The sequence below is a fragment of the Ochotona curzoniae genome, unplaced genomic scaffold (genome assembly GCF_017591425.1).
Source record: "Ochotona curzoniae isolate NIBS_2020 unplaced genomic scaffold, NIBS_Ocur_1.0 contig_4792, whole genome shotgun sequence".
Taxonomy (NCBI): Eukaryota; Metazoa; Chordata; class Mammalia; order Lagomorpha; family Ochotonidae; genus Ochotona; species Ochotona curzoniae.
The window spans coordinates 12625377-12651271 of NW_024466389.1; the positions used below are offsets into that span (position 1 = coordinate 12625377).

Genomic DNA, 25895 nt, shown 5'->3' on the forward strand with positions numbered 1-25895 from the left:
CACTGGTTCGTCCCCAGACAGCCACATGGCCTGGGCTGGGCTAGATGGAAGCCAGAAGCCAAGAATTCTATGCATGTCTCCCACTCAGGTGACAGGGGCCGTCTCCCTCTGCCTCCCAAGGTGTATTAGCAGGGGACTACACAACATCCGGGACTCATAAGTGATGCCAGCACCTCAGGCAGCAGCTAAACGTGCTGTGCCACAATGCCCGCCCCCAATCCAGATGTCTTTTATTTCATTTTCTTTCCTAGCTGCTCTTCTAGAAATTGCACTTCAACGTGGGATAACATTGCTGACAGCAGGCTTTTGTACAATCCTTCTTACATGTGGTTGGATTTGGTTTGCTGGTATTTTGTAGAGCCAGAGGAGCTATCAGCGTGCACTTTTCTTACTAGGTCTTATTCTGGATTTGGTATCAAAGGGACACTGGTCCCATGGAATAAAGTGTTCTTAGGTACACGACATGATGGCTTAGTGGCTAAATCCTCACCTTGCACACGCTGGGATCCTTTATGGCGCCGATTTGTGTTCCAGCTACTATATTTTCCCATCCAGCTCCCTGCGTGTGGCCTGGGAAGGCAGTGGAGGATGGCCCAAAGTCTTGGGCCCCTGAACCCACGTGGGAGACCTGGAAAGAGCTCCTGGCTCCTGGCTTTGGGTCCGCTCCACTATAGCCATTGTGGCCACTTGGGGAGTGAGCCAGTGGGTGGACTATCTGTCTCTCTTCTCTGCAAATCAGACTTTCCAGTAGAAAATAAACAAATCTTTATTAAAAATGTATCTCAGAGGTGGAGATAGAGTAAGCTCCTGTTTGATTCTTTAGATGCCTGCAACTGCTGTGCCTGGGCTCAGTCCAAGCCTGCAGCCAGGAGCTCAATCGAAGCCTCCCATGTGAGCAGCAGGAATCCAGGGCCTTGGGGCATCACTGCCACCTGCCGGGGTCTGCCCCTGCAGAAGCTGGGGCCAGGAGCCAGAGCCAGGAGCAGCCTCGGGTCCCTGGCATGCGAGATGGGTACCCTGACCAGCAGCATCACCGCAGGGTGCTGGTACCCTAGCCCTGGGGAGCTCCAAGCAGAGGGACTGGCCCCACTATTGCCACACCACTGCTGTGGTGGCATTGTGGTACCAACGGGAACATGAGCTTCATTTCAAGTGACACTTCCCAGGAGCAGGCACCGGCCTCGCCCTCAGCACACTCTGAGCCCCAGATCAGCGCACCTGACTCTGGCTTCCTGCCCCGGGAGGCGGCAGTGACAGTCCACGAGACTGGGTCGCTGCTGCCACAGGGAGACCTGGATCAAGTTCCTGGCTTCCACCACAGGCTGCAATGTTGGAGGAGAGAAGTAGTTTTAGGAGGCTTTCTCTGTCTCTTTCTCTGCTTGTCAAATACTTAAAAAAAAAAAAAAAAGATTTATTTTTATTGGAAATTCAGACATACAGAAACGAGGAGAGACAAAGAGGAAGTTCTCCCCTCTGATGATTCACTCCCCAAGTGGCTGCAACAGCCAGTGCTGTGCCAATCCAAAGCCAGGAGCCAGGAGCTTCCTCTGGGTCTCTCATGCAGGTGCAGGGTCCCAAGGCTTTGGGCCGTCGTCCTCGACTGCCTTCCCAGGCCTCAAGCAAGGAGCTGGATGGGAAGCGGGGCTACCAGGATCAGAACCGGTGCCCATATGAGATCCTGGCGCCAGCAAGGTAAGGACTTTAGTTCTAGGCTATTGCGCTGGGCCCTGAAATACTTTCAAAAAATAAAAGATGACACTTCTCCAGACAGCCAGAAGAAGGCGCTATTGAACCCCAGGGAACCGCCCAAGCCTTGCCTTTGCTGCTACCTAGCCAGAGCTCACAAAATCACCAGGGATGTGCAGATGTGTCCCATCAGAGGAGAGGAATCACAGCATTTCTAAGGAGAACCTCCCCTCCCACCAAACACGCAGGGAGAACACGCAGCACGGGCTGGCGGTGCGGCACGGTGGGCTGGCGGTGCGCACGGCGGGCTGTCTCTGCTCGCAGCACAAGCATCCCACAGCAGAGACCTGGCTGGTGCTTGGTGTCCTCCCGCCAGCATGGGAGACCGGGACGGAGCTCCAGCCCTAGCCGCTGCGGCCATCTGGGGAGCAAACATGTGGATGGAAGATTCTCTGTCTCTCTCTTTCCCTCTCTCACTACCTTTCAAATTTTTTTTTAAGGAGAGGGGAAGACAGTCCCCTGTTTGGCATGATCCCCACTTGCTGGCATTGAGGGAAGGCCAAGCCCTCACAGAGCAGGCACGCAGGCAGCGCTGCCGCTCCCTCGGCTCTCAGATCCTCACATGGGGCTGGCACTCAGGCTCCTCCCTAGTGCTCCTGGAGCTGGCCCTGTCACCTGCACCTGTCTCGGGTTCCATGCGGTACTGACTCTCCTGGGGTCCCCTGTGCAGGCTCCCCTCCATGCGGACACCCCTGGGGTCCTTGGGCCCCCAGCTTCTTGATGTGGGTGCTGGGATCCCCCGTGCAGTGCGACTTGCAGACACTTTTAGCAAACAGGCAGACAAATCTGGTCTCCTGCCCTGAGCCCCTTCACTCTTCGCCATTCTTCAGCTTGGCCCTCTGTCACGTCACCCATCGCACAGGCACACACATGCACATACGTATACACACACTAGGATATAAGCACCGTAACGGCTGGCACATGCCTCAGGCGGCCAGCCTCAGGGTGCGCACAGCAGGTGCCTCACAGACGCCCGTGCAGGGCAGCTGTATGGGGGGCAGCCTCACCTTCCTCTGCACCCTCTCCAGCAGCTTGCTCTTGGCCCTCACTTCCTCCTGGATGGAGTCGTAGACGTTGAGCAGTACCCAGTCGCCGCCGTCCTCGTCTGCGCTCTGCAGTGCGGCCACCAGCTGCTTCCGGCGCTCATCTGCGTAGCGCTTGCGCCCCTTGTGCTTCTCCTTCAGGGCCTTGTTCTTGGCTTGCTCCCCGCCCACCACCTGCTGCTCCAGCAGCTGCAGCCTGCCCGCCCGCAGAGGGGGGGAAACGGTACAGCACCTGTCACCCCCCACTCCGTGAGCTCACCTACCCCACTGTGCTCACCAAATCCTCCCAGTGGGCCCACTTCACAGAGAGGCAGACTGAGGTCCACAGGATACTGCTGGCTTAGGGGCCATACCCAGATCCACCCAGATCCACCCAACTTCACGCCTGTGCACTTAATGGCTGGGTAGGTGTGCCCAGCCCTGCTGGCCACAATCTATGCCCCCATGCTCGCAGCTGACCCCTGGAGCCCTGACCCCACCACTCCCAGGTCTGAGGCCCTGCCACGAGAGCTCACGGCTGCCCCTGGAGACCACACTGCCACGAGGAGACCAAGAGCCAGACTGTGCAAAATACACAGTGGAATCAACCAGGACCATGGACAATCCATCTTAAATGTCTTTGCACCCCAAATGTGCCACATTGTTTTGTCTTTCAAGGGACAAGCTTTAAGTAACTTCAAAGACGGCTGTGGAAGTGGACAGCAACGAGGGCAGAGCCACATCCTGCCCCTCCTCCAGTAGCCCCTGGAGGGATGAGGCCAGTGCTGAGGGGCTACACGGGCCCCTAATGCCTCCCCTATCCCCCAGATCACCCCTTACCACCTCTTGTGCATGGCAGCTTCCGTTCACTGCTCCAGGCCCTTGGTCTGGCACTGCCTCACTCAGCCATGTTCTGCAAACCTCACTCAAGACCCCACTTCCAGGAAGCCCTCCCTGACCTTTAGATAGCCACACCGTGTACCCTGGGAGCCTGTCCCTGGACTGCTACCGCCGCAGCTATAGCCACATGGAACACCTGCTACGACCTTCCCCAGCTGCAACTGCTCACGTCATCCAGGGGACAGAGACCTACGAAGGCCCAGAGTCAACGCACGATGGCAGAGCTGGTGGCAGGAGAGGCCAGGAGGAATCCAGGCAGCGAACAACGGCACCCGACCTGGTGCCCCCGAAGGCCCAGGTGGCCCCTGCTCCACCCACACACACAGGCTTCAGCACTTAGTCACTCAGCTCACGTGTGAATGGCCGAGGCTCCCCAGGTGAGCAATACCATCGCTTCGAGAAGTGACGGCTAGGCCTATGCGCAGCCATGGGGCCGGGGGCGAGCCCAGCTCCCCTGGCAGTCCCCAGGGAGGTGGTCTGTCTCAGCGTGGGCGAGTCCTCCCACAGGAACAGCACAGGAGGGTTTGACTGTACCCAGGAACTGTACCAGAAACAGGTGGGCACCGGCCTGTTCACTTCTTCCCCAGCAGGTGCCTGACTGGAGCCTGAGGCAGCCCAAGTTCTGGGGGCAACTCCAGCCACTCCCAGCCCCCGATGCCCTGGGGAGAAGACCCAGGCGACCGGAGCCATGGGAGCAGGAGGGGTGAGTATATGGTCCCCAAACCTGGGCCTGGGATGGCTCCTCCCCACCCGGCCACGGGCCACACCAGCCCGGAGCACACCATGCTTACCGGGCGAGCACCTGCTGCTGGTCCACCATGGGCGGCAGGTCCTCAGTGAGCACTACCACCTCGTCCGTGCTCTCCCTTGTCATGCCTGCTGTGGCCAGCTGGGGTCGCTCTGGAGCCGTCACTACCACCTGCGACTCAGGCTCCAGCCACGCTCCAGGGCCGGCAGTGGACAACACCTCTTCCACCTCCTCGGCCATGTCCAGGGCCAGCTCAGCCTCCTGAGCACAAAGAAGTGAGATGGAGGACAGGCCACTCGGGGACAAACTCACGCCCAGGAGAGGAGGTCCTTCTTGGGGCCTGATCAGCGGGTACACACAGGTATCCAGACAGCAGTATCTTCAGCTGCCCCTCCATACCTTCCAGCTTCACCTCTCACCTCCCATGCCAGGACACTCTTCTTAAAATCACACCCCTTGAGCCCGGCACGGTAGCCTAGTGGCTAAAGTCCTTGCCTTGCACATGCCAGAATCCCATATGGATGCCAGTTCTAATCCTGGCAGCCCTGCTTCCCATCCAACTCCCTACTTGCAGCCTGGGAAAGCAGTCAGGGATGGCCCAAAGCCCTGGGACCCTGCACCAGCGTGGGAGATCTGGAAGAGGATCCTGGCTTCAGACTGGCTCAGCTCCAGCTGTTGTGGCCGTTTGGGGAGTGAATCATTGAAGGGAAGCTCTTCCTCTCTCTATCTCCCCTCCTCTCTGTATATCTGCCTTTCCAATAAAAATAAATAAATCTTAACCCAAAAAAGTCACACCCCCTTAAAAACAGAACACCTGCCACTTCCCTCTGCACCTGTGGGAAAACCCAGCTTCATTTCCGGCCGCCACACCCTTCACACCCGCCCCCCTCGGCTTCCCGCGGCCACCCACCCCCAGGCAGCCCTGCACACTGCCACCCTGCCGTAGCTATTCTCAGTGAGAAAACCAAGATCCTGCTGGCCACAGGACCTTGGTACTTGCTGTCTCTCCTTGCTTGCTGCCTGGGTCCCCCTGCGTGTCATATCCTGGCCAGGGCCAGCCCATCTACCCTCAGAAGACGCCGGGTGCCGACTACACCGTAGGCTGCAGGCCAGAGGCTGGCAGACTTCCTTCTCCAGAAACGAGACCATCGTCGCTTTCCTGGCCCTCAATGTGGCCTGCTTTGCTGTCTCCAACAGAAGCAGAAGGGTGGGTCCTATGGCCGCATTGCTGGGACTCGGACACAGCGGGGCTACAGGCCACGTCAGCCTCAGAGGAGCGACAGATGCCCGGATGTGCATTGTGCAGGCAGGCCGGGGTCTGGGCTCACTCCAGGATGAGGCTGCCCACGGAGCCACCGGAGGTTAGCCCTGGCGGTACTCACCATCCTGGGTGGGGGGTCCTTGGCCAGCTCGATGGTCGAGCTTGTGTCACTGCGCTCAGGCACTTCTGTTGGAGAGGGGAGCTGGGGGAGGGTGGGAAGGGGTGGGGAGGGGTGGCCTGGGTCAGAATCTGCCTCCATCCCCTGCCTTGCCCCTGCCTCAGCTCCCCAAGGCTGCCCAGCCTCCTGGTACCTGCCACCGCCCAGAGGAGAAGCAACGGTTGCAGTGGGAGAGCGGGAGAGGGAAACCCAGGGGGCCATGTCCAAGGTCATACAGCTAGGTGAGTGCCAGAGCGGGACAGAATCCACACAGGTGTGAGCCAAAGGCCACTGCTCCTGCACTCACACACACGTGCACATACAGGTTCATGCATGAGCAGATGGCACACACAGGAGCCCAGGGAAGCAAAGGGCAGCAGAGAACAGAAAGGAAAGAGGGTGGCCAAGGGAGAGGCCCTTGGACGAGGACAGGCTGGGGGAGCAGCAGGTCAGGGCTGGGGTCCCTGGCAGGGACTGGATCCCACAGAGCCCACCTAGCTCACTGCCTCCCTTCTCGTTCTCCCAGTCCGGAGGTGCAGGATGGGTGAGGGGATGCAGGCCCCTCCCACCCACCCACCTGCCCTGCTGACTGACACAGCAACAGAGGAAACAGCTCCCCCCAGGCCCCACCATGCCCAAGCCAGGGCCCCTGAGGCGGACAGCAATGCCAAAGCCACAGCATCCACGGGGCAGTGCAGCTGGACAGCAGAGGCCACGAGTTCTGTGCATGAGCACGGCAGCCTCTGCCCCCGCTGCCCAGCATGCCTGCCCACTCGGCAGATGCCCAACAGTCACTACCTGCGACAGGATCTCGGCCCCTGCGGTCCGGGGCTCTTCCGTCCTGGCTGTGAATGAGGAGAGCCGGGCCAGCTTGGCTTCCACCTCGGCAAAGGGGTCAGGCAGCATCTGCAGGGACGTGAGCGGCAGCTCCTCCTCCTGGAAGCCGGTGTCCTCCGACCAGAGCATGGCCTGAGCCCCTAGTCCTTCGGGCGGGAAGTACTCGCTCCCGGGCTCCATCTCGGACTCCGCCCCGTGCACAGGCTCCGTAGGCCCAGGAAGGACCTCGTCCTCAAACGTGGACGACTCGTTGGACCAGAAGGACGCCTCGGATCTGGAGGCCTCCGCCTTGGGCAGCTCCTCGAAGGAGGCAGAGCCTTCCGCCGGGGCGTGGGCATCCGCGGGCGGCTCACAGGGCATGCAAAACACCTCGGGCCTGTCCACCAGCTCATACTGGAAGGCGGGAGTGAAGTCTGCCCGGCTGGCAAACTCGGCCCTGGACATGACCTCAGCCTTGTAGAGGACTTCTGCCTTCAGCATGGCCTCTGCACAACCAAGAGTCCCCGTTAGGCCAAGGGAAGACCACAGCTAAAAGGGGGCCCATGCCCGCTGCCCCCAAGAGGCCACTCAGGCCAGGAGACTGGCCTGCTCACCTGCCCCGTTGCCCATTCCCCATCACAGCTCAGCCTGTCACCTTCTACCTCCACCAGGAAGCCTTCCTCCCACCAGCCCCAAGGTTCCTCCATGCCCAGGGCTTCCCCAGCCACCAAGAGCTGGCTTCCCGCCGCCTTGACTAGGGACCACTGTTCCATCTTACAGGCTCCCATGGGTCCAAGCGCCTCCCCGGCTGGGAGCTCCTGGTCAAAAGGTTGCACGCCGAGACCTTTCCCCGCCGCCCCCCGAGTCTGACCTCCCTGGGCAGAGGGTGCATATAAAGCACCCACGGTGCCAGGCACTGAGCAATGCCAGCGAGGGGTGGCGCAGCATGAGCAGCTGGGTCACAACCACCACCCCGGCCTCAATGCAGGTGGGCAAGTGCCAGTGGATAGTGTTCCAGCGGCACAGGTGCACTAACCAGATGTGTGAGGACCCAGGTAAGTTCTCACCAGGGCTGACAGCCTTATTATGGGATGTGGGCTGCTTTGGTAACAGACGGGAGGGGAGGGGCAGGAGTTTGGCCTAGGAGTTAAGATGCCTCGGTTCGAGTCCCAGGACCGGCTCCTGACTCATTTCCTGCCAGTGCAAACCTTGGCCGGGGGTGGGAGCATGGGTGATGGCTTGAGTAACTGAGCCCCTGCCACCCACACAGGGGTCAACCACTGCAAGCATTTGGGGAGTGAACCTAAAGATGAGAATTCCATCTGTCTGCCTGCCTCTCAAATCACGACAAAGCAGCAAGAGCAGACATTGCAAACCCCAGGTTGGGACTGCGCTCTGAAAGGAGGTGGCACTTTGCACCCTGATGCCAGCCTCGAGCAGGGCCCAGCAGGAGCCAGGCCACCATGGACCAGCACTGTGGGTGAGACGGTGGCGCTGGAACAGGTGGCCAGGGCGCCGTGTGACCTGCATGAGCCACTCACCCTGTCTGTGCCACAGTCACCATGGCACCCGCCTGGCAGGCTGCCCCGAGGCTTCAGCAGGATGAGGCCGGTGCCAGGGAGGGCTCTGTGCAGTCAGCCGCCCGCCCGGCCCCGGGCACCCACCTGTCTCCTTGCGCAGGTTCTCCTCCAGTGTGGACAGCTTCATGTCGTACGAATTGCGCATGGCCGTGATGTCCTCCTCCAGCCGCGCCCGGGACTCCTGCTCCGCCTGGTAGTCGGCCTTCAGCTGGGCCAGGCGCTGCTCGTACTCCTGGGGGTGGGTGGCCTGTGAGCAGCCCTCGATGCTCCCTCCTCTCACTCGGCCACAAGCAGGAGGCTACAATCCCCTACCCTACACTGAGCAAGCCCCCGCCCCCGGGAAGCCCTCCCTGACTCCGGCTCATGCGCTTTCCGGGATAACAGCACAGGGACAGGTTCACTGTCTTCCCCACCCGCCAACGCACCCTGAGCGCCTTCCCACGCCAACAGGAGCACGCTGTGGTCAAAGGTCCCCAGCCCATCGGTGACAAAACCAGCTCTTGTCCACCTGCTTTCTTCCACACCACTGCGCCATCACCAGCTCTCACCCAGGGAGCCCCTCGGGGCCCCACTTCCACCCCTGCTATCGCCCCAGACCCTTCTCCCCACAGCTGCCCTGCATTTCCAGCAGACCATGTACTCTCCCCGCCACTTCCCTATCTAAGGCACATCAATGGCTCCCCAAGTTCACGGACAGAACAGATGGCATCTGCGCCCTTCAGCCCGACACAACACCCAGGCAAGGGCAGTCCTGTGCCCAGCACAGGATGGGGACTCACAAAACACAGGAGGTTCCAGGGTGAGCCACAGACACGGGCTCTGACACACCCCCCTTGCGAGGGGACAGCCTCAGCAAGCGGGCCGCCTGGCTGTGTTCTCAGGAAGGAGAGAGGGGACAGACAGGTGGACGTCAGAACTGGGCACATCTGAGCCTCATGGTCACGCCTGCCACATCACAGAGGCCCAGTGGCTCACCAAGCCTCTCTCCTCACTTCCTGCCTGTCCCAGCAAGATCTGGTACCCCTCAATCCATGGGCCCCATGTAACCCAGGCTCAGCCACCCCAACCTGCACCCTAGCAAGACCCAGAAGTGTACGTGGCTGTTGGCACATATTCACGCAAGACCACACACTCATGCATCAGCACTCACAGAAATGCACACTCGCACGTGCACACTAGCAGGTGCACACACGGACACAGATGCATACAGCAGTATACCTGCACAGAGACGTAATTAGCACACAATGCTTATGCAATGTCTGTATACATCCATGATGTGCATATGCTAATATGTGTGCAGTGCATGCTAACACACGCTGGCATGCAAACATATGTGCACGTATTCTCACAAATACACATGTATGCACACAGCGGCACCACCCTCCCACCTCACCTTTAACCACAGGCCCCAAATCGCAGGCAGGGCTCCCATCACAGGACACACCCCCAGCCCTCACCCTCCTCCACTGCCGTAGCACCTTCACTCCGTCACAGATAACTGCCCCTCACCTCCACCTGCAGCTCTACCGCCCGCACACTCCCCCTGGATGAGCTGTCTGGCATCCAGCCCGCCTCAAAGGTGAGATGCTCTCAATCTCCCACCTGCCTCCCACGCCTCAACCTCTCTCCCTAAGACCACACCCACCTGCCCACTTCTCACTTCCAGCACCAAAACTTCAACTTCCTGGCTCCGTGTGCCCCTCCAGGCCTCATGCCGAGCAGGCTCAGAATACGCTAAGGATGAGGGGGCTCAGCACTCCTCCCCCTCCTCCTGCTTGGTCCTCACTGCACAGCCCAGAAAGAGACTCCCACATGTCGCATTGCCCACCCCGTGCAGCTGTGGGACAGCTGCCGGGCACCTGTGTGTGCCACAGGTGAGGGCCCAGAGGCTCCATGCCCACCAGCAGCCTGCCCAGAGTCTCACAGCCTATCAGGGCCAGGCCACAAAACAAGGCAGCAAGATGGGAATATTCTAGTCAACTCTCATTGCCCTTTCCCCCATCCTGTCCATACAGCTCAGGGCACCCCTCACACGAACTCATAGCTGACTCGTTCCTGACCACACCCCTCCCTGCCGAGAGGCCTCCTCCCTGGGCCTGGGCCTCCTCCCTGGGCCTGGGCCTCCTCCCTGGGCCTCCTGCTTGCACTGTAATGGACAGGAAAGCCCAGTCCCCAGGTAAGTCTCCCCGCCAACTCCTCTAAGTAAGGCTCCCAGGAGAGACCCCTGGGGCAGTCAACCGAATCCCTGTGGCGAGGCAGCAACGGGGTGGGGGGCTCTTGCTACCACCGGGCTGTGCTGGAGGAGGGCAGGCAGCCTGGTTCTTGCTCAAGTCACAAGGCCATCCCATCTCTGGCCTCCTGCCCCTTCTCTCCTTCGCAGTGGACTGGCAACAGCGCTGTTCTCCCAGCTGACCACGAGATGGCGCCAGCCGCTCTACACGGAAAAGGCCGAGCAACGTCCTGGACCCAGGGGCAAGGTTCCACAACTGCGGCTGCTGCCATGCCCTGCCTCTCCTGTGAACTTCTGCCACTCATCATGCCTCCTCCTCGGGAGCCCTCCCCAGCAGCCAGCCTCCCAGAACCCCAAGCTCCCCTAGGCCTCACCTGCTGTGCTTCCCCCAACCAGAGACCCCTGGCCCCTACAGCCTGAAAGACTTCAGGGTCTGAGGGCTGACCCCAACTGAGGTCATGTTGAGCGGCAGGAGCCAAACTGTCCCTGCAACAGTCAGGGTGCTGAGAGGAGGGGTGGCACCCAGTTCCCCACTTCGAAAGGGAGGGGTGCCCACAGCCAGAGGCTGTGGCAGTGACCCCTGCCCCACAGCTCCCCAGGGAGGCTGGGAGGCCCTTGGGTCCCCAGAGGATAAGTCTGCCCTCACCCACTGGCCAGAGGCTGCTCTGTTGGGAGCCCCAGCCTGTGCACAAGCCTCTCCCACAGCCAGGAGGGCCTCTCTGCTTCCATCCCCAGTGCTCCTGGAGGAGCCTCACACCCTGTCCGTTCTCTCCCATGCAGGCTCTGAAGCGGCATGGCCTGCAGGCTGGACTCAGGACCCCAAGTTCGAATCCTGGCACTTGCCCTCCTTAGCCACATGAGCTTGGACAAGTCATGGCATCTCGAAGCTTCAGCCACACAGTGGGCCTACAGGTACAGAGGAGGGCGATGGTAGTGAAGGAGGAACGCTACCTGTGGAGACGAGGCGGCGGCCCCCAGCCCTCTCCCCACTGTGCCTGCTCGGGCCTCACCTCCCGGATGAGCTGTTTCTCAGCCTCAGCGTCATGCTGGGTCACAGGTGGGATCAGCTTCTCCTCACCCTGGCCGGGACGCTGGGGCTCCTGGCCAGACAGTAGGGCTGGGAGAAGAGGGAAAGCAGCTGAGAAGGAGGCACACACGGCTTGGAGGAGCCCGTGCAAGGGTCACCACGTGCTCGCTTGGACACGCCCACGAGGGCTGAGGTCATCGCAGACAGGACACAGGGCGGGTGCCAGAGCCGCAGGTGCCAGAGCCACAGGCAGGCAGTGCCATCAGCAGGTGGGGATAGCAACAGGACACTGGGGCAGCACGAGCCTCGGCCATCCTGGGGCAGTGCTTTCCACTGCTTCACAGGAGGGGACTGCGGCCCAGGGGCCTGCGGAGGTGGGGGTGAGCTGGTGTTGGCTGCCTCACTCACCACCTGCCTCAGTGCCATGCTCGTGGAGCAGCGACCCTGGACGGCCTCAGTATTAGCGGACCCAGTGACACTGCCTCCCCAGCCACTCCTGGGACCTCTCACCACTCCCAACTTGGCCTCCCGCTTACTGCCCTTGGGGGGCGCTGGGCAGCATGGGGAGAAGGGAAAGAAGAGGGGGGCAGGTGACCAGAGTGGAATTCCTCCTGGAGGGTTCAAGGCCCTCCCCTCTCCACCCCCCGCCAGTCCCCACCCCACGGTAGCCCGCAGCAGCCTGTGTGTCTTCCCAGAGGAACCTCAAAGCCCTAAGCACACATCCCAGCTACTCGCAGCCCCACGTCCTCATGGGGTTAGTCACTGTCTGCTCTGTGAAGCCAGCTGGGACTAACCCCACGCCACCCCCACAGACCTGACCACACACCCCTTTCTGCCCACTGCGGGGGTCTGCCTTAGGGCCTGCTAAAACATTTAGCTCAGGAACTGGGAATGGATGAATGGATGAATGGGGCAGGAGGTTGGACCGGAGTGAGCGAGTGCCCTGACTGCAGGGTGGGCTGGGAGGGCAGTGGGGTCGGGTAACTGCATGGGTGGAACAAATGAATGAGGAGCAGGTGGGTGTGTGATGAAGGAAGGAAATGGACAAATCATGGCATGGATGAGAAGGCAGGCAGGTAGACATGTGAGCAGACCAGCCGATGGAGATGGCATGGGGCTTGACAGATGGGCAGACAGACCTGGCTCTCGCACACTTGCTTCCCCGAGACAGAGAGAGGGAGATTGCAGGGGACCTTGGCAGGTCCGGCTCAGTAGGATGGCCTGATAGCCCTCCGCCCAATGGCAGCCCACACGCCTGGGCCTGCACATGGCAGCAACAGCCTCCTTACTGCAGAGCAAGGTGGGACATGGAGGAGTCAGCCAGCCAGCACCGCAACACTGTCCCGGAGACAGCCAGCACACAGAGGGGATGACGGAGGCGCAGTGGGGCAGGCAGCGGGTGACAGGGCCTTGGGCTGGTGGGACATGCCAGAGCAGGGCCACTTCCTCAGATCACTGACAGCACGCATTCCATGTGACTGTTCCAGCCAGGGCTGCACCTGACTCTTGCCAAGCTGTGCCCAGGAGTGAGCATCCGGGGCAGCAGGTAAGACAGTGGGAGCGTGGGGGGCCTGCATCAGTATTGGAGTGCCTGGGTCCAGATATGGTTCTCTTCCTAATGCCAGCTTCCTGCTAATGCCCACCCCGGGAGACAGTAGGTTCTCTTCCTGCCTTTGGCCTGACCCAACCCCAGCTGTCACTGACACTTGGGGAGTAAACCAGTGGATGGAAGATCTGTCTCTCTGATTTTCAAATAAAACAGACAAAACAACCAAACAGGGAAAGCTGTGCCCACACGGAATCAGGAGAAGTGGGGGCTGGAAGTCAGGGCCAAGCTCCCGCCTCCTCTGCCGGCCACCACCGTCCGGCAGCCTACCTGTCTGGCCGCCCGGGCCCATCTGCTGGGCCAAGATGGCCTTGAGCTTCTTGATTTCCTCCTGGTACTCGCGAAGGAGCGCGTCCTTGGGGTCCTCGTTGATGCGCGGCTTGTTCTTGATGTTCTTGGCCCGGTTGGCATAGCGCAGCGTGCTCAGGGACTCGTCGTAGTTGTTGTCGGCAGGCGACAGGCAGGCCACCATCAGCGTCTTGGTGTTGCCGCCCAGCGAGTCCTGCAGCAGCCGGGTGAGCTTCGAGTCGCGGTACGGGATGTGCTTACAGCGCCCGTCCACCAGCGCCGAGATAACATTGCCTAGCGCTGACAGCGACAGGTTGATCTTGGTGGCCTCCTTGAGCCGCTCCCCGGTGGCTCCCGTCTTGGACTGCCGCTCGCTGCCCGCCAAGTCCACCAGATTCAGCTTGCCCGCGCGGAGGTGGTCCTTGCCCCGCTCATCTACAGACAGAGTGGCCAGGTGCAGTGGGGCCAGCACGCAGTGAGCCCCAGGACGCTCCTCACCGCTGAGAGGAGTCCCTGGGAGGTACCACCATGGTGCCCAAAGGAGGACACCGGGGCCCAGAGAGGACACTTGATTCACCAAGGTCAAATTCACATGATCCGCTAGGGTCAAGGTCAGATGTGAGCTGGCCCAATCCCAGGGAGCAGGGCCCAGAGCACAGGCTGTTCTCGGGGCAGAGGTTCCTTCCAGCTCCCCCCTGCAGCTCCTCCTCCAGGCCTGAGGCAGAGGGTAAGGAGGTATAGCCGGGCTAGCTCTCTGGTCCTCAGTTCTGCACACCAAGCCTACGAGAGCAGCTCTAGCTCCCCCCGAGGGTCAGCGGCTGGGACGGAGCAGCTAGGTCAGCAACACATTCACAGGGCAGGACCCGCCGTGATGGGGCAACAGCCCTGGTGTGCAGAGCGGTAGCACAGCAGCTGTGGTGGGCTGCAGCAGCTGGCCTGGGGGGGCTGTGGCCCCAAAGGGTCCCATGCTGACCCTGTCCCCCCAGCTGTGACACTTGGGGGGACAACTCCACTGGATTCAAAGCCCGCTCCCTTCCTCTCAGCACAGGTGCCCCGAGCCCAGGCCCGGACCTGCCCAGGGCCCCCATGCCCACCTGGCGAGTGCTGCCTCTCGGTGCTGCTCTGTGGCTCCCTGTCCCTGGGCAGCCCTATAACTGTCCCACGTGAGGGAGGGCAACAGTGTCCACGTCCCACTCAGCAGACAAGGCCCAAGGTCCCAGCTGTGGGGCAGAGAGGCAGGGTGTGGGGGCCTCCCTGCTGGGTCTGCAGCTGGCTGGAACCAAAGCTGCTTTTGTTAACTGGGCGTCAAGCTTGGCTGGGCACAAGGAGCCATGAGGGGCCTGGCGCCTCTGGTGCAGGAGCTGGCCCACACCCCACATCCGAGATCTAGTGTGACTCCACCTCTGACTCCATTCCTGCCGCTGTGCAACCTGGGATGGCTCACGTGCTTGGGCCCCCGCCACTCACACAGGACAGCACTCAGAGTCCCTGGCTCCTGGCCCCGCCCTGGCTACTGCAGGCAGCTGGAGAGGGAGCCAGAGCAGCGAGTGCCTCCTCTGTTCTTTTTTTAAGAGCAGGCAGGTGCTGGGACTGCCCTTTGGGAAAGCTCCACACTTAGGCCAAGGTCACAGGACACAAACACACACGTGTGCTGTGTGCCCCGGTGTGACCTGGCCCCAGGGCTTGGCTGCAGGGAAGCTCCTCAAGGCGAGCCACTCCGGGCATGACGGGGCCTGGTTGGGGACTGGCTGACACAACCGGAAAGCTGGAGCAACTCTAACACCCGGCCAGGGGCAGGCTCGAAGTGGCCCGTGAGCCGTGAGCCCGCAGTGGTGACGAGGGCCACGCTTGGTGAGGGCCTGGCAGACAGAACACAGGAGGAGCCACCCAGAGCACAGGTGCCAGTCATGCCCAGAACGCTTACACAAAACAAGCACAAAAAGACAAGATGCTACCAGCGTTGGGGCACACAGGGTAAGGCAGCCAGCTGTGAGGCCGGCACCCGCGTTTGAGTCCCGGCTGCTCCACGGCCGATCCAGCTCCCTGCTAGTGCACCTGCAAACGCAGCAGCAGATGGCCCGAGTGTACCCACGTGGGACTAGTTGGAATTCCGGACACCTGGCTTTGGCCTGGCCCATCCTGGCGACCTGGCCATTTGGGGAGTACACTAGCAGATGGATGAGTTACGGGTCTCTCCCTCAGTGTCTCTGTCTCTCCCTCAGTGTCTCTGTCTCTCTGTTTGTGACTCTGCCTTTCAAATACATAAACCTTAAAAATAAAAAAAGAGCAAAGCAGAGTGTGCTCTGAGGTGAGAGCTGGCTTTGCCGGCTCTAGGAAACATGGCTCATTTCCCCTCTGATCTCTACGTATCTTTGTGGGGCTTGGATATTTTATAATGAAAACAGTCACTGGGCCCGGCACAATAGCCTAGTGGCTAAAGTCCTTGCCTTGCATGTGCCAGGATCTCATATGGGTGCCAGTTCCCGTCCTGGTTGCTCCAGTTCCCATCCAGCTCCCTGCTTGTGGCCTGGGAAAGCAGTGGAGGACATTTCAAAGCATTGAGACCCTGCATCTGTGTGGGAGACCTGGAGGAGGCTCTTGGCTCCTGGCTTTGGATTGGCTCAGCTCTGGCTGATGCAGTCACTTGGGGAGTGAACCAGCAGATGGAAGATCTTTCTCTCTGTCTCTCCTACTCTCTGTATATCTGCCTTTCCAATTAAAAATAAACAGTATTCGTTTTTACATCTGTTAATGGTCTATCACCCCCTCCTACAAACCCCCAGAGGGACACCGCCCTCCCACCTGCCCACTTCCATCCCTGTCCCTCCCCCAGCCACCCCACAGGCAGCTATGACCAGGTTGATCCTTCCCTCCCCAGAGGCACAGCCCTGGGGAGCATTCAGCCAGCAGCAGGTGTAGGGGGGCTGGCTGGGCCCCAGGTGCTGACTGCTAGGTGTCTGCTCCCCAGCTCTCTGGGTGTCCCACCACCTTGGGGACAGCAGCAGCAGGGTACACAGCAGAGGCAGGGCGTCAGGAAGATGTGGGCTCCACCTGGGCTAGAGGAAGCTGAGACAAGCAGCGCACCGGGCGGCTGCAAGCCTCAGCTTCTCCACTGTAAAAGGAGACGGATGGGACCTGCCCAGCCCAGGACTGCGGGGTGGGACCCAGGACACAGCACCTGTGGGTGGCCCCAGATCAGCCTTTCTTTCCATTCCAGGTTCCCACAAACTCCAGCGTGGGGCAGCGTGAGAATAGGTCTCAGCGATACACACTCCGGGCAGCCTTCAGATGGAAGCCCTGCTCGGACACCCCCTGGCTGTGCAACCTCGACTCCACCCTGGAAACTGTGGGCAGTGGTCTGCCTTGGGGAGCGGGGCGGCTGTCGCATCCCTGGGACAATGACCACAGACTGCAGGCTCACGGGGCCAGGGGATTGCTGCAGTGACGGCCGCCGGGGCGCCCTCTGACGGCCCCCCTTCCTAGCTCCTGACCGCACCCCTACCCACACCCAGGAGTGGGACCGGCTCAGGGCCTGCCCCGCCACCTACCCACAGCGTAGATCTCGATGCTGATGGTGAAGATGGAGTGGGAGCGTGAGGAGTCCTTGTTCATGAGGGTGTAGCCCACCGAGCGGTTCTTCCAGCCCATCTCCATGATGCGCTCGCACTGTGCCACGTTGTGCACCGTGTGCATGGACAGCCCCTTCACATACACGCCCTTCTCCGGGTGCTCCTTCAGCTGCGGGCGGGACGGACTGCTCAGGGCTGCAGTTGCACTCAGCTCCACCCAGAACACACCTGCAGCCTCGGGCAGTCATTCCAGGCTGCCCTATCCCTGCCTCCTTCTTGTGGGACTTCGGGTTGTGACTCAGCGTGAGCCTCAGTTTCCACATTTGTACAATAGGTGAGATACCCATCTCATCCAGACACGGTGAGAATCCACTAAAATAAAGGGTGTTGGTGGTTCGGCATGGTGCCTCTGGCATAGGACAAATGTCCCCTAAATGCCAGCCGCCATTCCGAAGCTGCAGTGTCACCACTGGAAAGGCGGGTTTTAGCCTGGCAGCTGCCCTCACTCCTGGGACCCCAGCAGGTGACTGGCCATTTGCTACCACAGCCCACAGTGCCAGGGATGCCAACAGCTGTGCCAGCCTGAGCACAGAAGACACCAATGCTTCGCTCCAGGCACTTCAGGGCCTCCCCTCTGAAGGGCCCAGCCCAGGGAGTGGACCTGGGGCACAGGGCAAACAGGGTGGCAAAGCAAGGCTGAACAGCTTGCTCAAGGTCATGGCCATGGTGGGGCTCTAGCAGTGGGAGACTTCAGGGGCTGGGAGGAGACAGGCTGAAGCCTCTAGCAGGACAAAGGGCTGACCTTGACCGGGGAGGAGCAGCACAGGCAATAGAAGCAGGAGGCAGGATGTGGGGGGCAGGGCAGCCCCTCCAGCTGCAACCTCACCATCCACGGACTGCTGGAGGGCTGCCACCCCCAGAAGCTGGGACCCCAGCTGGCACAAAGACCCAGTGAGAGGGGATCCCAGCTGCACCAGGTTCCCTGTTTTAGACTCAGACGAAACCTGGTGCTGCCACCTGCTTCTCTCTTTGTCTCTCTCCCCTCATCTGTGAAATGGGAATGACACATTCTACTTGCATGAGACTGGCCTGCGCGTGAGGCCGACAATGGGTCTAAATAGCAGTTCAGCGCACCTGCGTCGGGGCAGGTCACATGGGCCTGGGAAGCCCCAGAAGATGCACCCCTGCACAGGACTGGGGGGCTCTCCATACTCTATCGTTGGTCCAGGAGGTTCTATTCCCCACCCCCACACCTGAGGGGACCCCAAGGAGTGCCCTTCCCAGCAACTCCCGACCCCACCCCCCCAGGCAGGGCTCCACTGAGAAACGGCCACCCACAGTGCACAGCTCCTCAGTGACTGCTCATCCCAGCTGCGCTGAAGCCAGAGCTGGGTTGCTATGACAACCAGCTGGGAAGTGGCAGGGACAGAGATGGACCATGATCCACCTCCGTAGGTTGAGGGAGCAGGCAGGCCCTTGACATGGGTTGTGTGATAGAGGTTTTAGTGGCTGCAGCAGGCATGCGGCTCTGCTTCCCCGATCTCTCGCAGGCAGATCTGTGCCAAGCAGGTTCAGGGCCCACACCGAGAGCACATGGCCCAAAAGACACAGCCCTGCTCTACCGGCTATGCAGCGGCTGGCCATGCATGGAACCTCTGTTCCTTCTCTGTTGCAAAGGATGAGAAAGTAACCGTGCCTTTGTGTCCTGTCCCCCTGCATGTCCTCCACAAGGCATGGGCCAGACTCATGGTGCCCCCCTGGGGAGTGGTCACAGGCAGTTCCTGGCAGCCCAGCTCACCCAGCCCTGGGTCCGCAGGAAGTGGGTGAGGGCATGAGTGGTCTGAGTTGGCGGGGAAGAGCAGGGGTCCCTGATGCCCCAGTCAGCAGGCGTTGTGCCTGCCTGCCAGCCTGCCTGCCGGCTGAGCCATGCAGCAGATGCACCCAGAGCCAGAAGGAGGGTACAGCTCCAGGTGGGTGGCTCTAGGTGGGCGGCCGTGGATCTCACACAGACAGGGCAGAGCACTGCTGCCTAGCAACAAGCCAGCTGGGGCAGGGCAGGGCCTGGGTCCTGCTCTGGACGGAGATCGTGCAGATGGCAGAAGCAGGTAGACAAAAGTTCCTGAAGGGCCTGTGCGGCTCTGCGTTGTAAGGATTTGTCTAGCTCCTCCCTGGGCTTGGGCTGCTCAGTTGGCCGCACAGTTGTCACCCATCCCCGGGACTTACAGACCTTCCCTCACAAACCCCAGGGTGCAGGGAGCAAGGAGTGAGCTGAGCAGGACATGAATGGCCTTGAGGGTCACTGCAGAGTGGGGGACCCTCCCAGTCAGGACCCCCAGTCAGGCTCCCCAGCCCACAGCAGTGACGGGGCATGCCCTGGGGATCATGGCTAAGGTCCAGCATGGAGTCTAGCTCCCAGCCCTGTGGCCTCAGCAAACCTCCTCCTCTTTCTGAGTCTGTTCCCCTTGGGTAAAGTCGGTGTCTCCATAGCACCCTCCAAGCACTCCTTGAGGACTAAGGATTCCCCACGGAGGTGGGCTGGCCCTAGGCCACCCACAGGCCTCTGGGGGCCCTGGGGGTCTGGCCAGGCAAGCAGCGTCAGAGCTGCAGGAAACGGACAGGTCACCAGAATTCTGGCCGTGGATTTGTATCAGCACCCCTCCCCCCACCGCTGCTGGTCTATTCTTCCAGACTCACCCCACGACCAAAGCTGCTCACCAAAGTGCAGGCCAAACAACCCCAAGCAGAGCCAGCCTGGCCACTCACTGGCTGCCCAGTCCTGCCAGGTCTTTCAACCTCACTGGGGTCCCTAAGGGACCAGCCTGGTCCGCCTATGGTGACAAGAGGGAGGTAACACCACTTCCGCTGCCCCCTGCATTTGGCCACTTAGAGACCAGGGACAAACAACAGGCAGTGGGCAGTGGCCGCCCACGGAGCCAGCCCTAAGCTTGGCTGCTCTGAGCGGCCTGTGCCCCTGAGGCTCCACTCTGCAGTGCCACCCCAGCACGGCTCTCCATCCTGCTCTCAACACAGCCACCGCCACCAGAGCTGGGTCCACGCGGGACTCCTCCCCAGAGGCATAAGGTCCCACACTGAACCCTTCTATAAAATAGGGTGTGTGAGGTTCCGGATCTCCGCGACCCCTCCCCATGCTGGCAGCCTGGAGGTTTCTGTACCCCTTCCCCATGCTTGCGGTGTGGGGGTCTCAGCCACCAACCAGATGACTTAGCAGGAGGCAGGAGGATGTGCCAACAGCCGGTAGGCAGGAAGGGCTTAACAGGTGACCATTGCTATGGCCTTTTTTTCAGCACAGGGGTCTTTACAGATTCCCTGAGCACTCCTTGTGTAGCAGTTAAAGGCTAGTAGTGTAGTTAGTCAAATGACGCCTATCACCAACTCCGTGTTTGAGCAGCTGCGGGGGCACCCAGGAGACACCGTCGCCCGATGATCGGGGAGGCCCATTATACTTCCCCTGCACCATGAAATCTGACTGAGGACACTCCACAGTCCAAGTTCAAAGTCCCCACCTAGTGTGAACTGGCACGAGAGCCCCGGGGCAGGAGCAGCATCCCCCCTTCCGCCACCCCTGCACCCACCTCCAGCTTCTGCTTGGTGTCTGCCCCCAGCAGATCCCGCACGTCCTCATTGTAGATCTCCAGGTAGGAGGCCCGCACCAGGAACTTGGTGTTCTCTGCGCACTGCAGGGTTGAGAAGCACAGACAGGACTGAGCTCCAAGCCACCGGCTGCCCAGCCCGCCCTGGGCTACAGTCCTCTGCAGCCAGGGAGCGGGAGAGGCCAGGCCTCTCCAAGCTGCACTGTATCCACCTGCTATGCCCAAGGTTCCAGCCATAAGCCTCAGGGACAAGAGCAAAGTCCTCCCTGGGGTCAGGTGAGGCTCAAGCCAGCCCCAGCTCCCAGCTGCTCCCTCACAGGCCAGGTTCTGCCATTTCCCATTGGGGGACTTTCCACCCAGTGCCACCCATGGTCCCCCTACAGCCCGGGCACTGGGAAGGACTTGCCCCGGCCATCAGGGGCTCCAAGTCTCAACCCCCCCCCACCTCAGAAATGGGCTCTAAGTTACCCCCTGGTCTCGAAGCTTGGTGACCTCATTAGGCAAAGAGCTCCCCACACAGGCTTGGACAGTAGCAATGAGTTAATCCAAACAGAAGCTCAAGACAGGTCCAAGCCAGGGCCACCGGGAGTTCGGGACCAACATCACCATATCCTAGGGTGACCTTGTCTCTACCAGCTGCCCAGAAAACAGTGCTCACCCTGCAGCTGTGAGCCTGCAAGGCCAGCCCCTGACAGCACAGCCTGGCAAGCCCTCCACCCAACGCTGTACCTGCACACTCTCAAACACGTGCTCAAAGGCCCTGGGAATGATGCCCCGCTGGGAGGGCGGGTCCGGCAGGCCCTGCATAGTGAAGGACTTCCCGCTGCCCGTCTGGCCGTAGGCAAAGATGGTGCCATTGTAGCCCTCGGTGACACCCTGCGTGGGAGGAAACCCAAGTTGGTGCTCAGCAGGGGTCCAGGGCAGGGTCAAGGTGGACAGTGAGGCGCCCCCCACACTAGACTGGGACCCTCCCTGGACCTCCTGCATAACGGCCCTGGCTGCAGTAGAGACTAGTAGAGCTCGGAGAGTTGAACCCTGAGGCTCCCCTGCAGCTACCGGATAATGTACCCAGCCTAGCTCTTGCTGTGACCATTTGGGGGGTGAACCAGTGCATGGAAGATCTCTTTGCTTCTTTCACTCTGCCTTTCAAATAAATCAAATAAATCTTTAAAAAAAAAAAAAAAAAAAAACAAGCAAGCATTTAGGCTCTGCCCTGCCAGGGGTTTGCTGGGAAGGAGAGGGAGGAACTGCTTGAGGGTGATGAGCCTGCTGGGGGATGTGGCCCGGGGCATTCATGTCCCATCTGCACCTTTGGCTGTGTGCCCACGGCCAGGTGTGCCTCGGTGTGCCCATCTGTAATAAGGGCAGAGAACACCTGCTGCTGGGCCTACCACACTGAGGCACACTGCAGCAGCACCCGAGAGCAGGCACACAGGGCGCTTGCTCAGTGTCCCCCTGCACTGTGGGGGCAGGACAAGCACCACTGACACCTGTAGCAGACAATGACAGGCACTGCACACGAAGAGGTGGCCAAGAGGGCAAGGGGGCGGGGCGGGGAGGCAAGAACTCGGCAAAGTCTCCCAGGGCCATCAGGAACCAAAAGGGAGGTATGGGTTCCCACAGGGCTGCAGGCACAAGACTCATGCCAGGCCGCATGGGAGCTGAGCGTGGATGGAGAGGTGGGAGCTGAGAGCAGGTGCAGGGAAGGATGGAGAGAGGACAAGGCTGCCAAACAAAATGCAGGCGAAACAGCCCATCTCCTGGACTTTCTTTACTTAGCCAGCATCTGTCCACCCGCCGTACACACAGAGCACATGAGGTCACAGATTCTAGAACTTACCATGGAACAGAGTGTTGGAATGTGGACCTGGAGGGCTGCTGCCACGCCTCGGGGCCCGTATGACACCCCAGGACCATCATGTGGACAGAGTGGGGTGTGGCCATCTCAAGGGGACTAAGGTCAGTGTTCCCAGCTGCCCACAAGATAGGTAAGCATGCACTCCCTCCCGCGGAAGCTGGGACTCGGGAGTGGACACCTGCAGGGCAGGAGCAGGAGACCACCTGCCCACGAGCACACTTCTAAAGCCCTGTGGCCAGAGCAGGCGCACTGGAGGCTCAGGAGCCTCATCCCCGGAACCTCGTGTGGCCCTGACACTCAGCTGGAGGAGTGGCAGTGCCAGGCTGCCCCACCCACTGAAGCAGTCCCCAGCCCCCACTAGGGAGCACCCATGTGACTAAGGAACTGAACTTCCAATTAATTTAGATTTAGAGCCACAGTTTCACCGCTGTGTTAACGTGTTTAATTCAGCTGAAGGGCCCAGAGGGAGAGGGAGTCAGACATCAGACAAGTTCCCATCCACTGGTTCACTCTAGGATCCAGAAACTCAACAAGGATGGCCGGCACCTGCTCCTTTCAGAATGCACATCAGCAGACAGTGGAACAGGAAGGGGAGCAGACACCGGTGACCCCAAGCAGCTCCCTTACTGCTACACCAAACGCCCACTTCCAATTCAACTGCTGGGACATTAGCATAAAACATAGGCTGGATTTTACATAGTATGAAGAAAGGATGTAAGAGATTTCACTAATATTATGCAATGAAAATAATACCCATTTGCATCTCAGGGAAGCAATATGTTGTTAATATGAGCTGAAATATTTGAATCTGTTTCCTTTTGCTTCACAAAATGTGGCTCACTTGGTATTCATACAGAAAGACTTGGCTCAAGAGCTGTGCCAGGCACATGGCAGCTGCTAGCCACAGGGGTTAAATTTGATCTTACAGAAACCAAAACTTCCAGTTAAATTAGCATTCAGAGGGCCATCACCACGGCACAGTGCGTTAAACTGCCACTTGCAGTGTCAGTTCAAAGTCCCGGCTGCTCCACTTCCTAACCAGCTTCCTGAGAACTTGGCCTGGGAAGGCAACAGCCGATGGCCCAAGCACCTGCACCCCTCCCACTCATGTAGGAGACACGGGTGGATCTCCAGGCTCCTGGCTTCAGCCTGGCTCAGTCCCGGCAGTTGGGGCTATTTGGGGAGTTGAATCAGAGAATGGAGGAAATCTTTTTCTCCCCGCCACCCACCCCAACTTCCCTCTCTCCTTCCTTCTCTGTCCCTCTGCTTGCAAATAAACAAATTAAAAAAAAAATTAAAATCCAGCCCCCCGGTGGCACTCAGTGGCATCTCACTTGCGCCATGTGGTTCATGGCTATCATAGGACAGTGCAGCCACTGAGCGCGACCACTGTCACAGAAGGTCCCTCGGCTCAGCTCCAGATCTCCAGACCTAGCGTTCCTCCACCCACGGTCTGCCACAGCTCTGCAGTTAGGGACCAAACAGTTTCCGGGAGATCAAGGGTTAACCAACTCTTTAACTCGGGGCTGTCCTGGGACTGGGCTCCGTGAGCTGACCAGGTAGTGATGGGGAGATGGATCAGCTGGAATGAGGGTCCTGGGTGGGCAGCTTCCAGGACAGGTGACACGTCACCCAGTGACAAGGTCAGGACGGGAGCCTCTATCTGAAGGAAGGGAGGAGCACGCAGGACCCAGAGGGACTGTCCTGGGCAGAAGTTGTCCAGGCTGTCACGGGACCCCGGAGCCACCAAGACTGCCAGCCTGGCCTGCCCAGCGCCACTGCTTCTAGGCTGTAACGTGCTTGCTGGCTGCCCTTCTAACAGGAGGCAGCCGGACGGGGCAGGGGATGCTGGCGCCAGGCTCAGCACCAGCCCTAATTCCTTCTGCAATTCTCCAGTCTTCAGGGTCCCCAGCTCTTCTGAAGACCAAACCCGCCCGCCCGCCTCCAGCCTGGTTCCACCCAGAGGACCGCTCTCAGAACTGGCTGACTCCACTCAGCCTTCAGATCACAGCCTCTGTGACACCTCTTCCAGGAAGTCCTCCTGCTCCTCCCATCCACGCCTCTCTCCACCTATATCCAGGCTTGGGAGCATCCCTGTGTTGCCAAAGCCTCCAGGTTTCCCCTGCTGACTCATCCCCCTGGATCCCAACTGTTGGCTTTGCTGCTGCTCCTCACTAACTTGCTAAGAACAGAGACGCTGCCCCTTGCCCATGAGCTGCAGGAGGGACCTGAAGGGCTGTCCTGTCTGCCTCCCTCTATGGGCTGGGGCTGCCAGGGCCCCCACAAATGGCTGGCCCAGGGCCATGCTCCAGGCCGAGGAGGGGACCCAAGCTCCCACAAGGCAGAAGGGGCTGCTTTGGGAAGCTTGAGCACCTGTCGGGGCAGATGTGCTGGGGAGAGCTGGTGCTGCTTTGGTGGCCTTTGAGGATCCAATAGGGAACAAGAACTGGGTCAGGTGACCCCCTGGGACCCTTCCAGTTGGAGAGTGGAGTCAAGGCACAACCTTGCTAAGTCTCAAAGCCTGGAGGGAGCTGGCCCTCATGCCTGGGGCATCATCTCTGGCTGGGGGAGCTTCGGACCATATCAGCTCATTCCAGGCTTGGACTGACTCTTGGCACAAGAGATGGGGACCCAAGGGAACTGCTGCAGGCAACACCAGCATTCCGTGTCTGAGCGCTGGTCCTGACCTGTCCTGGCTACTCCACTGGAGCAAACCATGTCCCCTACCCTCTCTCTTTCAAATACCTGAGCCAGTGTTTAACAGAGGATAGCGTAGGAAACAGATTAGCTCCAGCCAAGCTCACTGGGAGAGCCTGGCCACGCTGTCCCCAGGAGTGAGACCCCAGGGTCCTTGCAGCAAGAGGCAGAGCCGTGTTCACAACCTCGGGGCTGCCCCCAAGCTAGGGCCAGGGCCACCAGGAGCCAGCTGCACTCACACCACAGTGAACTCCATGAACTCCACTCACGTGGAGAGTGGCAAAGGCGAGGCTGGCCTGGGGCGGGGGGGGGGGGGGACACAGGAGGCTGGACAGAAAGCATTCGGGGCTTCCAGGGATCCCACGAGGGGGTACCCGTCGCGGGGGGCGGGGGGGTTCTCAGCAGGAGCAAGAAGGGGCACTGGGCACAGCGGAGTCCAGGACGCCATCTCCTGTCTGCACAGACGTCGGCTGCTGTCCACCTGCGCCAGCTCTCCCCGCCCCCCGCCCAGCCCGCGCGCCTGGGGGCAGGGCCGTCCCTAGGCGCACCTCCACCAGCGGGTAGGCGATCTCGTTGTAGATCTGCTCGGTGACGTGGTCCGTGTGGTAGGCGCCGTCGAAGGTGAACTGCTTGGGGGGCTCGTCGGCGGCGCCCGGGTTCTGGATGAAGCACTGGCCGCGCGCGCAGTCCACCGTCACCACAGGCTGGCAGTGCAGCTCCCGCTCGCGCAGGTTCATGGGCCGGCAGCGCACGACCACCTTCACCGCCTCCGCGGCCAT

At 60.3% G+C, this 25895-nt stretch overlaps 1 protein-coding gene across 2 annotated transcripts in view; it reads right to left on the minus strand.

Moving 5' to 3' along the window:
- KIF17 (kinesin family member 17) overlaps nt 1–25895 on the minus strand; it is a 33068-nt gene extending 7173 nt beyond the window's left edge. For both annotated transcript variants that reach the window (XM_040987721.1, XM_040987719.1), the window contains exons 1-11: nt 25665–25895; nt 21291–21437; nt 20544–20645; nt 16930–17119; nt 13364–13816; nt 11471–11577; nt 8315–8462; nt 6633–7156; nt 5799–5879; nt 4460–4677; nt 2754–2985 (exon numbers count right to left, since the gene is read on the minus strand). In XM_040987721.1, coding sequence (XP_040843655.1) covers nt 2754–2985; nt 4460–4677; nt 5799–5879; nt 6633–7156; nt 8315–8462; nt 11471–11577; nt 13364–13816; nt 16930–17119; nt 20544–20645; nt 21291–21437; nt 25665–25895 — 2433 coding nt within the window. The remainder of the gene's footprint in view (nt 1–2753; nt 2986–4459; nt 4678–5798; nt 5880–6632; nt 7157–8314; nt 8463–11470; nt 11578–13363; nt 13817–16929; nt 17120–20543; nt 20646–21290; nt 21438–25664) is intronic.